At 32.0% G+C, this 14,664-nt stretch overlaps 1 protein-coding gene across 1 annotated transcript; it reads right to left on the bottom strand.

The window, feature by feature from the left end:
- Positions 1-3,737: 3,737 nt before the first annotated feature.
- LOC130444335 (kynurenine/alpha-aminoadipate aminotransferase, mitochondrial-like) lies at positions 3,738-11,842 on the bottom strand. The gene is made up of 5 exons (XM_056779422.1): positions 11,640-11,842; positions 8,858-9,216; positions 8,543-8,693; positions 6,729-7,030; positions 3,738-4,753 (listed from the first exon to the last, which is right to left on the bottom strand). Exons 1-5 carry the CDS (start codon positions 11,719-11,721, stop codon positions 4,325-4,327), a joined length of 1,323 nt encoding a protein of 440 aa, XP_056635400.1. The 5' UTR covers positions 11,722-11,842; the 3' UTR covers positions 3,738-4,324.
- Between the last annotated feature and the right edge of the window lie 2,822 nt (positions 11,843-14,664).

Genomic DNA, 14,664 nt, shown 5'->3' with positions numbered 1-14,664 from the left:
TGATCAGTGCAATATGTTTCTAAAGTATTTTGCATAAAACATTTTTGGATTTGAAACGTGTCATTACTGGAATATGATCGTATATTGAATATTTTTATACTTTTATATTAAAAAATGACAAGAAGAGCTATACTTATAAAAAAAAAAGAATAGAATTTACTTTGTTCAACATTCACGGCATGTTATATGAAAAAACCATAAAGCACCGGTGAAAATCCATTAGTCACATGACGGTGAAAGTCAGGGCGGAGCGCCTCTATATTAATTAAGGACTATCTGTCACTAACTCGCCCCATCTTCGTGATGGATGAATCCATAGGCGTCGTTCAATCGGTAATTAAGCATACCCAGAGGATTTGGAAATACATAAAGGAATATTTACTTGGAAATCGATTATAAAAGTATGAATATTAATACATTTCCTATAGTATGGAAAGGTTTTTATTAAATAATAGACCATTCATCCAACAGTGAAAACTTTACTTTAGGAATGTAAGGATTAGAGGCATTCCAGAAAGAAAATGTATTACATATTGTAATGTTCTTCAATAAAATTGTTAATTCAAAACTTTATTAACAATTTAGTAACCTTGTTTTAATTTCTGAATGGTCTGTTTTCTCCCTAATTATTACGTTCTGTTTCATTTCCGTACTTAAAGTCTTTTCACCATTCACCTTGAGGCCAAATCGTTCTGATTCCTTTTCCAATCTGAATTTCTAATTCTTCCCTGGATCCGGTTAGTAATACAATTTTGTACAACGCTGGTTGTACGGAGTCGGAGCATCGATACTCACTCGGTAATGAGCGCGTTATTCCGAAGTAGTACACGCAACCTAACCTAACCTAACAATAGATGGTAGCCAACTAGCCGGAGAACATACTTTCAATCACAATAACTACGTTTGTGTTTACTAACATCTTAATAGCGTGCTCATTACCGAGTGGTACAGAGTCGACTTCGTACAATCATCTCTGTCCGAAGTCCGCCAATCTCGGCTTCGTACAAAATGGCTTGTACAGATCGGACTTCGTACAAATTCATTGTACGAAGCTCGACTCCGTACAAGATCGGGCTTGGGACGTAACATATATAGTATTTAAGGTAAAAATGTGGTCCGTGATGCTTCGCTCCTTCCTAAAACCCTTTTCATAATCACCGACTTCTTGGTTATAAATTTGATCCAGTTTGTTTTTTATTATTCTGGCCAAAACTTTGTAGGTCATATATAACAATGCTATGACATGAACGTCATAGTTAATTACAATCTACAGAAAATTTTGGTTGTTATATTAAATGAAATTGCAATCAATTATGTACTTGCCACAGATTCAACGTAATTTAATTGGATGTACCGTACTTACGAACCCGTTTAGTACGACAACCATACTTAAAGTACTGAATTTTTCTAACACCCTGTAACTAAATAATGATAATAATTTGAACATATTTATTCTTATGTCGATAATTTCTTCACATTTCGCTTGAATTTTCAATTTTTAATTACCACATAATAGAGATTCTATAATTTTAACATCCTGTATATATATTTCAAAACTTATGCTGTTTTATTTGCTAATTTTTCTATCAAACTTTTTTCATATTTTGCTGATTTTGTTATAACTGAAATTACTCTGAATATATTAGTAATCAAGTTCATTTTTTGTATTTATAATATTTATTCTTGAATGGAAAGTGGCGTACTCTATTTCAGGGACGCCGAACTAAAAATGTTTATCCGTTCGGAGATTGATGCTTTCATCACAATATTACAGGCTACTGTCTTTCTCAGTTTAGTAACTTTATTAATTCAGTAGATGGAGACACAATATTTCAAAAATAATCGTAATAAATGATCAATTATATCAATTTATCCACCAAAATTCTAAGTGATTGGATTTTTATCAAATAATATAAGTAAGAAAATTAAGTACAACAAAGTCATATAAGAGGAATTACTGAAATTTTTTTATTCAAGTTCATAGCTTCGCTGATAGAGGGCGCACAAAACAATATCACCACATACTTTGAATATTCATAGTTTTCATAATAATTTGTATGTTCTAGTAATTTTTTACGCAACAATTAAAATCAGTTTACCTTTTAAATGATACTTTCTAATTTCTGATAAAGATGTGGAGCATCAAGTTCTTGAAAAGGTGCATAACAAATTCTTTTCGATTCAACTTACGAGGCGACAGCAATTCAGTGAAAGAGACTTTATCTTAATATCTTAATAATATAATTATCTGATGACCTGGCACTTCTGACAAGGGATAAGAGAAGCTTGGAAAACCTTATGGTACAGTCGATGGAAAAGGTCGGTGAAATGGGTTCAATATGAATGTTCAAAGAACAAAGCACATGTTGGTAACTAAGAGAAGAACAAATAAAGTAAAAGCGATAATTCTTGGAGGATACCAATTCCAAATATTGGAAAATTTCAAGTATTTAGGTGTGATAATAAGCGAGGCAAACATTATTTGTACAGGCAACTGTTGATCCACTGTCGGAAGTGCTGGGAAGTTGCCTGTGTCTGTAACACGTTGCTGACCCATTGATGTACCTGAAACAACCAGCTTCTTATAACTAATTCGTCCAATTTCATTTGCCATGTAATTTATCGGCACCAAATTGCAAATGCAGGTCCAATAATAATCGAATTTGAGTTGCAAATCATTTTTATTAAAATCTGCTGCTCAAAAAGTGCTTTAAGGGTTTTGAAAAAATGTGATGGCCCATGATATAAAAAGGAACAAGATTAGCACTCAGTAATTTGAATAAATCCTATTTTTCTTTATCGCATCTTTCTTTTGTGTTGACAGTTTGAACTAACAACAGTTCAAATTCAATGTCGAACGTTATCGGTCTCGCTCGTTCTTCATAGAAAAGAAAAGTAGCTCTGTACCTTAACAAAATGTTCGTGTCATTTGCTCAGGTTTAGACAGGAGTTGGTACATATTCAAGTGCTCACCAGAATATTAAAAAGTTAAAAGAACGAATTTTAAGTGCAGGCTCAGCATAAGGACTATCTTAAGAGACAATTAAAGGCTAAGTCATTACATGGGAGTCCAAACCAAGTTCCTATCGAGGAGAATATTTGAATATTGGAGAAAAATATCTTAAGGAAGATACTGGAGATCTACCAAGACAGATGGTCACGATAGCAAGAACAAGATGAAAGAGTGAGTGATTTGGTGACAGTGATAAAGATCCAAAGGGTAAAGTGGTTTGGACATCATATACGAACAAGAAATCCCTGTTACGGAAGGTACCAGAGTGAAAACCAGTCATAGAACGGCCAAGAGGTCGACCCAAATCACGTCGGAAACAATAATTGATGCAGGATATTGCAGCGATGAGGATGAGGAACTGTAGACAAGTCGTGGACGATACAAAGGAACAACATAGTGAGGGAAGTGAGCAAGAAACTGTATCAGGATGGACAGTAAACCAATGAAACTGACCGCAAAAGAGAAATCCATAGGGCTCGAAATGGTGGCTTTTATCCGCAATGGATGTAAGGCCAAAGTAGCGTCTAAAGCATCCAGAATACCCGAATCTTCGTTCTCACGTCTTCAGTTTGCGGTCCGATATTTTTTGGACAACTCTCGTATATAACCTCAAAATTTTGAGGTGATGAGTAATTTCCTGTCCTACAATGGGTTTTTAGGCAAACAATTGGGATATATTCGAATGAAATATCCAGCGTAATTATATGTAAAAAAAAGACAAAGATAAATTCAATATATTTATTATATTTGTTGATTTAAACATTGTTTCCAAACACTCATGGATTAAAATTACATCTTAGACTAACACTACTGATGAAAAATCGTACCGTAATAAATTTATCTATATATGTACAATAATAATAACTCATCAAAGGTAGCGCAGTTATAAATAATATTCTCGTAATTCTACTGAATGTTAACAATTCAAGAAGGAAATTCTCTGGCAACGTTCAAGTTCTTGTTTGAAGATTATACTAGTATTTTAAGAAAAGTTTGATCAAATTTAATACCAGCAAATGTAATATCAACGGTATTAATAATATATCTCGACATAATTTGCTTTATATTGTTGATTGTTTCAAATATAATTTAAATGATAATAAACTTGAACACACTTTCTTATTTTATACAAATTTAAATGAACTTTAATTGCCCATTATGTACAATATCTAATAGTATCTCTTCCATTTTAAAAAAGATATCGGAATTAGAAACTTCTAGGCGAGTTTCCAGCGAATGAATTTGATGAAGTATCGTTTCATCAAATTATCAGTGTAAGCATTCATTTCTGCGCTATTATCCATATAGGATCTATCTTATTATTATTTCATCGTCCAAACTATCCAATTTCCTGCGCAGCAACAAGTGCTCCTCTCGAATCAACTCGGCTAAAGTTTGCATCGCTTTGTCAATTTGTTTGAGACTAGCTTTGCTGTAAGACGCTCGAACGTAATTACACGCAGCTGTCGGATCGGCCATGTAATTTTGTCCAGGAATGAAGGTTATATGTTTTTTCAAACCTCTCGTTAATAACATTTCGTAAACATCGGAAACGCCAAGAATTTTGAACCAAACGAACATTCCTCCAGATGGAACTTCCCATTCACATAGACCTTTGAGGTGTTTTTCCATACAGGCCATGGTAAAATCGCGACGGGCTCGATAGAACGAAGCCACTTTTGAAAAGTATGAAATGAGACCGCTGGCTCCCCATTTCTTAAAGAGGTTCTCCAGAATTACCTGTAACAAAAATAAAACTAAGTTAGACACTTTCAACTCTTAAAATATAATAAAACATTAAAATCGTTGACATGGGACAAGAGAATTCATAATTCAAAACAAGACGCAATTTATCTTGAAGTATGCGCGGATAATGCGCAGCTGACCAATTCTGGCGTTTACGAGGTCTGGCTATCAAATAACGAGACTGATTACGAAAAAGGGTTTTATTATAGAAATAATTCTACATTCAAATGCCTCCTTTCAAGATACTGCCCTCCCCTCGCCAAACACCTTTCTATACAATTTTCCATTGATCAAAGCAGTGCTGGAAGTGGTGAGTGCCTTTAAGAGCTCTGCCGTTTTTTGCTTTTCCGCATCCATCGACTCAAATCGGATCCCTTTCTTTTTCTATCCTTTTAAGCAAATGTAAGCAGACCAGTTGACGCAGGAGCTTTTGGTCAGGAGTCATATTTTTTGGCACCAACTCCGCACAGACTTTTGTCGTGTGTAATTCTCATAAAAAACTTTTCTAACCGTTTCTTCTTTAGCGTTTACAGCCTCGGCAATTATCTAGAGGCTCATTCGACGATCCGCAACCTACAATTTGGTTGATTTTGGTCACTGTTTCCGGAGTTGATACAGTCATATGGCGACTTGGACGCTGGTCATCTTCAGTGCTCTCTCGGCCCTCATTTAAGCGCTTACAGCACTCAAAAACCCATGCACGAGATATAGAATTGTCCCCGTAGGCCTCTAGCAACAACTTATAGCGCTCAGTCGGATTTTTTTTCAATCTAACGAGAAATTTGAGATTAATACGTTGCTCTTGTTTTTCGTCATACATGGTGAGATAAAAAACACGTTCGTTTCAAACCGCTACAGCACAAACACTATAATAGTGATGGAAACGCGTTATTTAATAGCCAGACCTCGTATATCATTATTCTAGGGGGAAATATAATCACTTTTGCTTCAATAATCAACCAGATATTACAGTGAAATAGGAAACGTTTATACTGATAACAACAATTATCAATCAATCAATCAAATTATCAAATTAATAGATCATCATTAGTTCCTGACAAGTGTTCGGAATTTTCAATTTATGTGACCATTTATAGTGGTCGAAAATACCCAAAGATTCCGATACAAGCTATGCTAATGATCCTAGTGGTGATTTTAGTATGACTGCAGACTATATTGCAACATTTGTTAAAAGTAAGAACAACAAAGAATCGTAGTCATTTCATCGAAGCAAGAGAGACGAAAATTTTGCTTCACAAAATTATTTCTTTCACTTTTTTTGAACTTTTTCACAAATTTTTGAAGCGAAAACTTCGGGAAAGCGAAATTTTCTAGCTTAGTTGATACGATAAGGTTCATAAGTTCATTTTAGACATCGTTTACTACGATGTGACCGCATTTGAATATTAATTGATTCATTTATAAAAATTTTAGTGGGTCTGACGAGATAAACTTTTGCTATTTTTGATAAACTGTTCTTTTTAAAATGTTTAAAATTGTCGTTAGTTAATATTGATGTAATATAATTATTTATCAGTCCCATCCAGGGGTCAATAAAACCAATCAACCAAATTAATATAACTTGTAGATATGATAATTATTATCATAATTTAAACGAAATCCGACTAGAACTGGATTTGTTTTTAAATTATACCGAATGGTTGATGCGAAACAATCACTATTTTTCACAATAAGTCAATGGGTCATCTCTTTTTAATGAAAAAAATTTAATCGTATCAAAATTTTTGATGTGTTATAACCTTTTAGATAAATTTGATGTTCTTGCTATGAAAATTATCTTCATTACTTGGAATAATCGAAAAATGACAAGCATTTTTCATTTAGTACCCAGATGGCAAAACAAAAAATTGATTGATTTCGTAAAAATATCAAGTCGCCTCAGAGGTATTTACTAAAATGTTGAGTTTAATAAAAAAATTAGTTTTCAGTCTTGATTATCAAAACTTACCTGAGAAAGCACGCTAGAATGCAAAATACAACTAGAAATGTGTATTTCGATGTTTTGAATAAGTCTCTTCGGTCCAGTAACCCAACCGAGTCTCAACCCCGAGCTCAAAACTTTCGACATAGAATCCAATCTGATAACTCTTCCTTCTGTATCCAAACTGAGAAATGAGATTGGTTGTTGATCGAGGAAATGTAGAAAATAATATGCGTCATCCTCCAAAATAATTATGTTATATTTGCAGCAAATTTCGTAAATTTCTTTCTTCCGTTCCAGTGGAATTGTTCTCCCGGATGGATTTGACGCTGCAAATAAAAAAATTGTGAAATAATCATCGTGCTCAGAATAATTGATTACGATTAACGATTTTCATTTACCGAAATGGAATCATTTAAATCGATATAATACCATTCAACTGTAACATAATGCAACATTATTCGTCTTGATTGAAAATGGTGCTAACAATGAAGAATAATCTACGTATATTAATATCTGAAAAACGATGTGATATAGACTAAGAGGTTGTGCAGGTTTTCAATAATCTATAAAATCTGTTCCAACAAACCTATGTTTTTGAGATTATTCTCCATCAAGAGAAAACTAAAATCAAAACTATTTATCAAGGAAAAGATCACAAATACTTTTTTCAATCCAACTTATAAAGCTACAAAATATGCATTTTGAACGTAAAATGAATATCGTTGATCACATAATTTGTTTTTGATGTTTATAAACAAAACATTGAATATCAAATCGGGACGTTTTGCAAAATTTTTTAAAGGTTTTTGGCATCGTGTATCGTGATGATTCGCAGTTGATATGAACGGCAGAGGCTTTTTTTTCGCATACTTGTTACAACGTCAAAACTTTTTTTACAGCCAAATGATCATTGTTGATAATACTCATATTAATAGCCAAAGAAGCTTCAATCTCTCGATATCTCACATTATTAGTTCTGACATAGAGCATCGATGTTTTCAAACTGAACGACCTTTATGCATTTCTTCCTGAACATAGGTCAGACGATTTGCCTCCAGTAAACTATTTATCTTTTGCCGTTTCCTCTAAAATTCGATGCTTTTGTTTGAGAACTAAGGTTTTGTATAAGATTTTCATCATTTTCACGGCAAAAAATTGTTGAAGGATATTATTTTAGACATATTTTACAAAGCATTCGGCAATTGTTCATGTAGAGATGTTTAAGTATAAAACTATATTAAAATTTTTATTAAATTACTTCTATTTATGCAAAAAATTCGAAACTAGACTTCTTCAGATGAACAATGAACAAAAAATTTTGCAAAATTTGTCGTAAACCGCGTATATAATATATTTACATTAATTTTTTGTCTATTTGTTTATCACGACTTCTATTTGTGTCATTTTCAAAACTAGTTTTTGTATAACTTTTATCGTAAATTGTCTTAAAGTGAAATATCAATTTGCATATTCATTTGCTCGCTAATCTTTTTGTATAGATATTTATCTTAAGAGAAACAAGGAAGTCTCGTGTTCGATTCATAATTATTCAATTAGAAAGTCCTAGGTAAATGAATCTTCATTCTACCATTCTCTGTGGACGTCTTTTTAACGGTGCTGTGGCCTTGGTTGTGCTAAAAAAAACTACAAAAAGCACACAACTCTAGAAATATTCTTTTTATTTAAAATTCATCGTAATCCCATTGGAAAATTTTACCTAAACGTGTTAAGTAACATTCAAATCTTTTTTTCTCATATTAAAATCAATCAAAGTTCAATTATGTGGTCTATATCTCCATAATATTGACCATATCTACCTTTATCTCACAAAATCTTACCTGTTGGGTTTAAATAAATGACTTTAGGCATTCTCCCTCCACCTTCTTCTGTGTATTTTTTACAGTTCTCCAAAGCATCAATGAGTTTTTGAGGAACGATTCCAAATTCATCTTCGTCTACTCCAACTACGTTTATATTAAGAGGCTTTATCTATAAATTAAATAACAGTTTTCAATTGAAATACCGAGATACACTAAAATTTCTTTCATTGAATTCATCAAACAATAATCTAATAATAATGATGAATATTAGAGATAGCACGAATCAAATTTAATGACTATAAAGGTGTGAAAAATAATAAATGCAGAACTTACGATAGCTTCGACTCCAGCATAATAAGGATTTTGTACTAGCATACTATCATTTTCTTCCAAAATCATTTCCAGAACACGACTCATGCCATCTTGAGATCCGTTTGTAATCAATGTCTCGTATCGATCCCATCCTGGTGGACTATGAACGCTGTTCGTAAATTCCTTAACCGATTTCACCAACGGCGGGTATCCTTGAGTAGGAATATATTGAAGAGCAGACGCCAATTCTTGTCCAACGATATCAAATTTAGAACCATCTTTTAATTTTATCGTAATCGATTCGAAAGGGAAGGTTATTTCATTAGGAACACCTTCGGCAAGAGAAATTTGTTCTTTGGGACTGTTGTATTGTCTTTTAGCTGTAAATTAAATTATAATTCATAAATAAAAGAAAATATCCGGAAATATGAATAATTTTACTATAGAATTTTAATCTTCAATTGCGATAAGTATATTTTTGATCCTCGAAGCAATCTTTAAATTAGTAATTAATAAACGACATTGACCTTAACATAAATAGCTAATTATTTAATCATTTTATACTTTAGTTAATTATAATAATGTATTATGCTTTCAAAAACCTATTAATTACACATTTTTCATTACCTAATTATTGATCGACAATAAAAAATCAATTTCCTAAATTAAATTTGTTCTTAACATTCCATTAGACATTTTAGGCTGATAGAAGATCCTAATTATTTCCCATGTTTCAGTATAACTCAACATATACATATTGAGTCATGAGAAAGTCAATTTTTAATAATGAATTATTTGATTTTCGATTTATCTCATTCGAGTCTTGTAGTGTTTATATTAATAAAATTACTTTCTTGAATCAATTCATGTACAAAGTGAAAAGTTGAGATATCAAAATTAATATAAAAATAACCTTCAAAACAAAGAAAGGATTAAAACAAGGAGGATGATTTAGCCCATTGCTGATTGTAGTATGTATGGAAAATATAATTAAGCGGTGCAAAGAAAAAACAAAAAGCATGTATGTGGGGTGTAGATATTTAAAAAGTATGTATGTATCATTAATAATATCGACTGAAAAAGAAACGTCATTATATGTAACTATAAGAAAATGGAATGACAATAAATAGAAAAAAAACAAAAGTTAATGACAATAAACAAGGATAAGGAATAAGAAATGATAATATTAGAGATGAAATGCAAGTAAACCAGTCACCGAATTCATTTGAAAAAAGCAGTTGAGCTAGTGGGGACATTTACAGAGAATGGGCAATTCAAGACAACAAAAAAAGTTTGATAAGCCAAAGGCGAAGAAGAAGAAACAGAGGAAGACCAAAAGAAACATGGGATGACGTGACAAGGAAAGAAAATACTGACTTGGACGAGTAAACAACAACAAAAAACACACAGCTATAAGTATAAGTAGATTTGTAAAAAAAAGTAAACAAGCTACGTGCTACTGGCCGGCAGCTATCAATTTGAATACAACCTTGGCGTAATGGCATGATGTCTAATCTTACGTGATGTCTATATACCTTTCAGGCAAGAATATGCGAATTATTGTGTAAAATAATGTTCTAGATTAACACAGCATCAGGATTCATGTATAAATAGGTGAGCAGCAAGTCATGAGATATATATTGTCGCTGTCAAAACAACAGACAGCAATTAACACTGACTTCATTGAGGTATGAGGATAATATTATTCATTCTTCGCATTTTTCGAAAAAGTTATTGCTCGAAGAAAATGGCGGTATACTACAAATGCTACGTATCTTTGAAAGGTACGTGAATCGCTCTAAAAATCCTGCGTTGAATATATGCATATATCACAAAATAATATTATTTCTGGAGATTTAATCATTGATTGAAAAGTTTACGAAACACTGTAGTATCGTGTGTTATCTATAAATTTTGCAACCAGCTCTGGAAAGATGCAATTTGTATGTATTCGGCAGTGCTGCTCTTAAAAAGTACGTCGATCGTCAAAGCAGAGCTTGAAATGTGGGAAAACCTATACCCAAATATTTTTACATTGTTATAAATATTGGCTACCATTATTTCAATTCGTTTCATAAGCTTTTAGTAGTTCTATTTCCTTACTAAAACTACGATGGATCATAATTTAAAACAATTCAAGAATATGGTCTTATTAACATTTTGGTTGTCTTAATAACCATTTCAGCTAGTTTCCAAGCAGAACGTCATAAATTGTCTCCAAATATTACCATAATGATTTATTTTGACGTATTCAATTTATCAAGTTATTAAACTGTCAAACTATATCATTTATAATTTAAAGACAACTATGATGATGTTTTTTGGCGTCAGATAGTGTCAAAATGTTAATGTAAAAATCATAATTTTATTTTGTATGAAGAAGGGGGTTTTCATTAAATTTTTCAATGAATTGATTCGTAAATTTGATTAGTTGAGGCAAAAAAATTATTTTGAAGTACAATTTTAGTAATCGAATAAAATGCTTTGAAAGTCTGATAGTAACTGCTCTAAACTTTTTGGTTCAAAACTCAACAAAACTCTTGAAACAATAATTGTAAAAGATTTTACCTCATTGTTTCTTTTCTAAATTAGAGACATGACAACAAACGAACTATTTGTTTGTATAAGTGTATAATTGCAAAAAATTTGAATATTTATAATATATTTTGTATTTTATTTACTAATTAGTTATTATAATTAAAGTAACGTTTATTTTAGATACAATTAGAGCTGCTGGGATTAAATTCTAAATATTTAAATGATAATACCATGCCTTCTGTATATTTTTGAATTAAAAACTTACTTATTTCTCTGGTCAAAGCCGGTCTTCTTCTATGAGATTTAGCATTGATGAAATACGAATAGTTGATAGAAGTGGTAGACATTTTGTAGAGGGTAGTGATGAAACGGTTTAAAATCCAGAAGGTAAAATGTTTACACGACAAATTTGGAATGTCAACTGACAGGTAGAACTCGAATACAAGCACACTCAACGGAGCACTAGTACAGAATGACGATAAATTCGAATCGTAACGCTTTTATAGGAAAAGATGATGTAATAATTATAAAAATTTGTGATTGTAATGAATATGTTGATATTTTGTTAATTTGTTATGCATAAAATACAATTTATTTTTTGAACTTCGTAAATATTATGATTAAATCGTAGTTTTTTTTTTGATTACTTGGAAATAGAGGCAACGTCAAACTTGGGGAAAATTTTTAATACAATTCATAATGATTTTTTCGCAATTATTAATTTATCAGTTCTAAACAGAAAAATTTTCCAAACAGTTAGCCGAGAAGGAAAAAATTCAATGGCATTAAAGGGACATGGACAAGAAAAAGCTTGTTTTAAAAACAAAAAAAAGAAAAAAAAACCTCACATTTGTGTAAGAAAGGTATATCGGTCAAAATTTTTTGCCCACACTATAATTTACATGAGACACATAAAACAATCTAGGAATTGTATACAAATCCTAGGAAATTTATATAAAATTCCGAAGCTATTTAGGAAATGTATAAAATATTGTTTCAAAAACTATTTAATACATAAATGTCCTAGAAAATGTGCACAATTCCTAGGAATTGTATATAATTCCAATATTGTATTAGGAAATGTATAAAAATAATGCTTTTTGTAATAAAACACGTTGTTAAAATGAGAATAATAATTTTTATTAAATCACTCGTTGAAACAACAACGTTCAGGTAACAGTCAGATCGTAGAATATAGAATATAAAGTCAAACTTTCGTTTGGTAAGTAATCAATCTGTTAATTAAGTAATTATAATTGTCACAATATTAAAGTAAGTCTTTATATTATTATATTATGTTAAATGTAAAAGAGTCAGTTCATATGGCTATTAATTTTTGCAGGCTAAGCCGGAATGCCACATCTTGCTGTAGTACAGTTTTTCTTGCAAAGAAACTTTTTAAATCCCTGGCTGGTTCCAGTGGATTGTAGGTTAGCAACTAACCGTAGTGCCATCTATGTACTCGGTACATCCTCTACATCAAGAAGATCTCTTGGACACACATTAATCTGAGATCGAGAATTGTTTTAAGATTCCGTTCTTGATACCAATTTGATAAAACTCATCATCGGTTTTAACCAAAACTATATCTATACGCTATCCCTGCATACCCATTGATATCTCAAATATTTACATTTACGATTGCTATTTAGACAATGAAATGAATTAATCTCATATGGGCAAAAGGTTACAGCCGCGTTATAGGTAACGATGCAAAAGAAGCTTGTAAATTAGAAGATTACTTAAACTCTTTCTGTCGAGCCGATGTAATTAGCAAGCATTAGAAATTTATTAGAAATCAAATATAACAAATTTTAATTATGGTAAAAAATACACAACAACGATAACGCGACTAAAATTACCTCATGGTTGTTTTCCAGTGTACCTTCAAAAATTGAGTATTTTACAATGATCATGTTGCAGCTACGTATCGATAGGTGATACTAATCAAATCCCTTCTATTTTTACTAGGTCTCCAGATGCTCTTTCTTCAAAGCATTCGAAGACCAGCACTAAACCTCCGTCAAGTCTTGTACTCTGTATCTAACATCCTTTTTTCCTTTGATCTCTTAGACTTGAAAATCTAACCTTATTTTTATTCTTTTCAGCCCACTGCAACCTCATAATTTTTCTCAATATCCTTTTCAATGGAGAAGTACCCAAAGGCAAATCTCTAAATTCATTAATCTGAGCTGCTACCTCGTGATATCGATCATGTTTACTGATTAATACAGTACGTTCATTATCAGCGGTTATGGTTTTACGAAGCCGCCCTAAACGTTTTCTATCGCTAAAGCTCCTGGTGGATGCATATTTCTTCACGTTGTAGTTCAAGGTACGTCGAGATATTTTTTTAATCGACGGCAATGGTTGCGGTTACGTTTGCCTGTTCTACGAAGATTAATGGTTGTCCTCGGTTTTACCCAAGGACTCTTGCACAAAGGAAGGGAAGAAATATTAATTGGACTTAATATGAACATTTCTTGACGATATAACTAAGATAAAAGCTTCTGTATGATGGCCACAAGTTAACTGTAAATTGTGATGCTACAAAATTGATTTGTGTGGGATTCCAGAAAGTCGACCGTCCTATATCTTGTGATAGAATGCTTGGGTTTTACCCATTTCAAAACCCCCAAGTTTAAATTTGCGAAAACGAAAACAATTCGTATACGTACTTCACAAAAAGATATCTTGGTGCACGCATCGACTAAATATATCGTATAAAGTAAACAAATAACGGTTTTGGTTTGTAAGACATTTCGACCTTCGATTGCAATATGAAAGAGAAAATTGTTAAAGTGTAAGGGTGAGCAAAACCCCTAATTAGCACCATTGTGACAAGCATAAAAACGATGGTTATCGATCGTAACATATTATTGGACTGTGAGAGCAAGAAACAGAATTAGCTTTAAGAAAAATATGATTGGGTCTTCATTTTTTTGCCATTTCAGGGGTGTCGGCTGAGTCAATTTTTTCTGTTCAAGTTAAGCAAATATGGGGTAAAAATATCTCATACTTCGAATATGGAATTAAATTGTGATCAGCAACCAGAAATCATTTACAAAAATGAGGCTGAATAAATGGTAATATAATGTTTTCTTCCTCTTATCAACATTAATAGTGGATCTGGGACAGTTTGGTACATAAATGTTGTAATTAAAAGTCGGAAAGGCACAATTCTTCAATAAATTTACCATCTATGAATTGCTAAGAATGAAAAACTGATTGCAACTGTAATATAAACAAAAATTCATGCTTGAATTTTGAAGTCCGTTAATTCTTTCAAG

Source organism: Diorhabda sublineata, chromosome 5 (assembly GCF_026230105.1).
Source record: "Diorhabda sublineata isolate icDioSubl1.1 chromosome 5, icDioSubl1.1, whole genome shotgun sequence".
Taxonomy (NCBI): domain Eukaryota; kingdom Metazoa; phylum Arthropoda; class Insecta; order Coleoptera; family Chrysomelidae; genus Diorhabda; species Diorhabda sublineata.
Note: the sequence above shows the minus strand (reverse complement) of the source record. Positions and strands in the feature narration are given on the sequence as shown.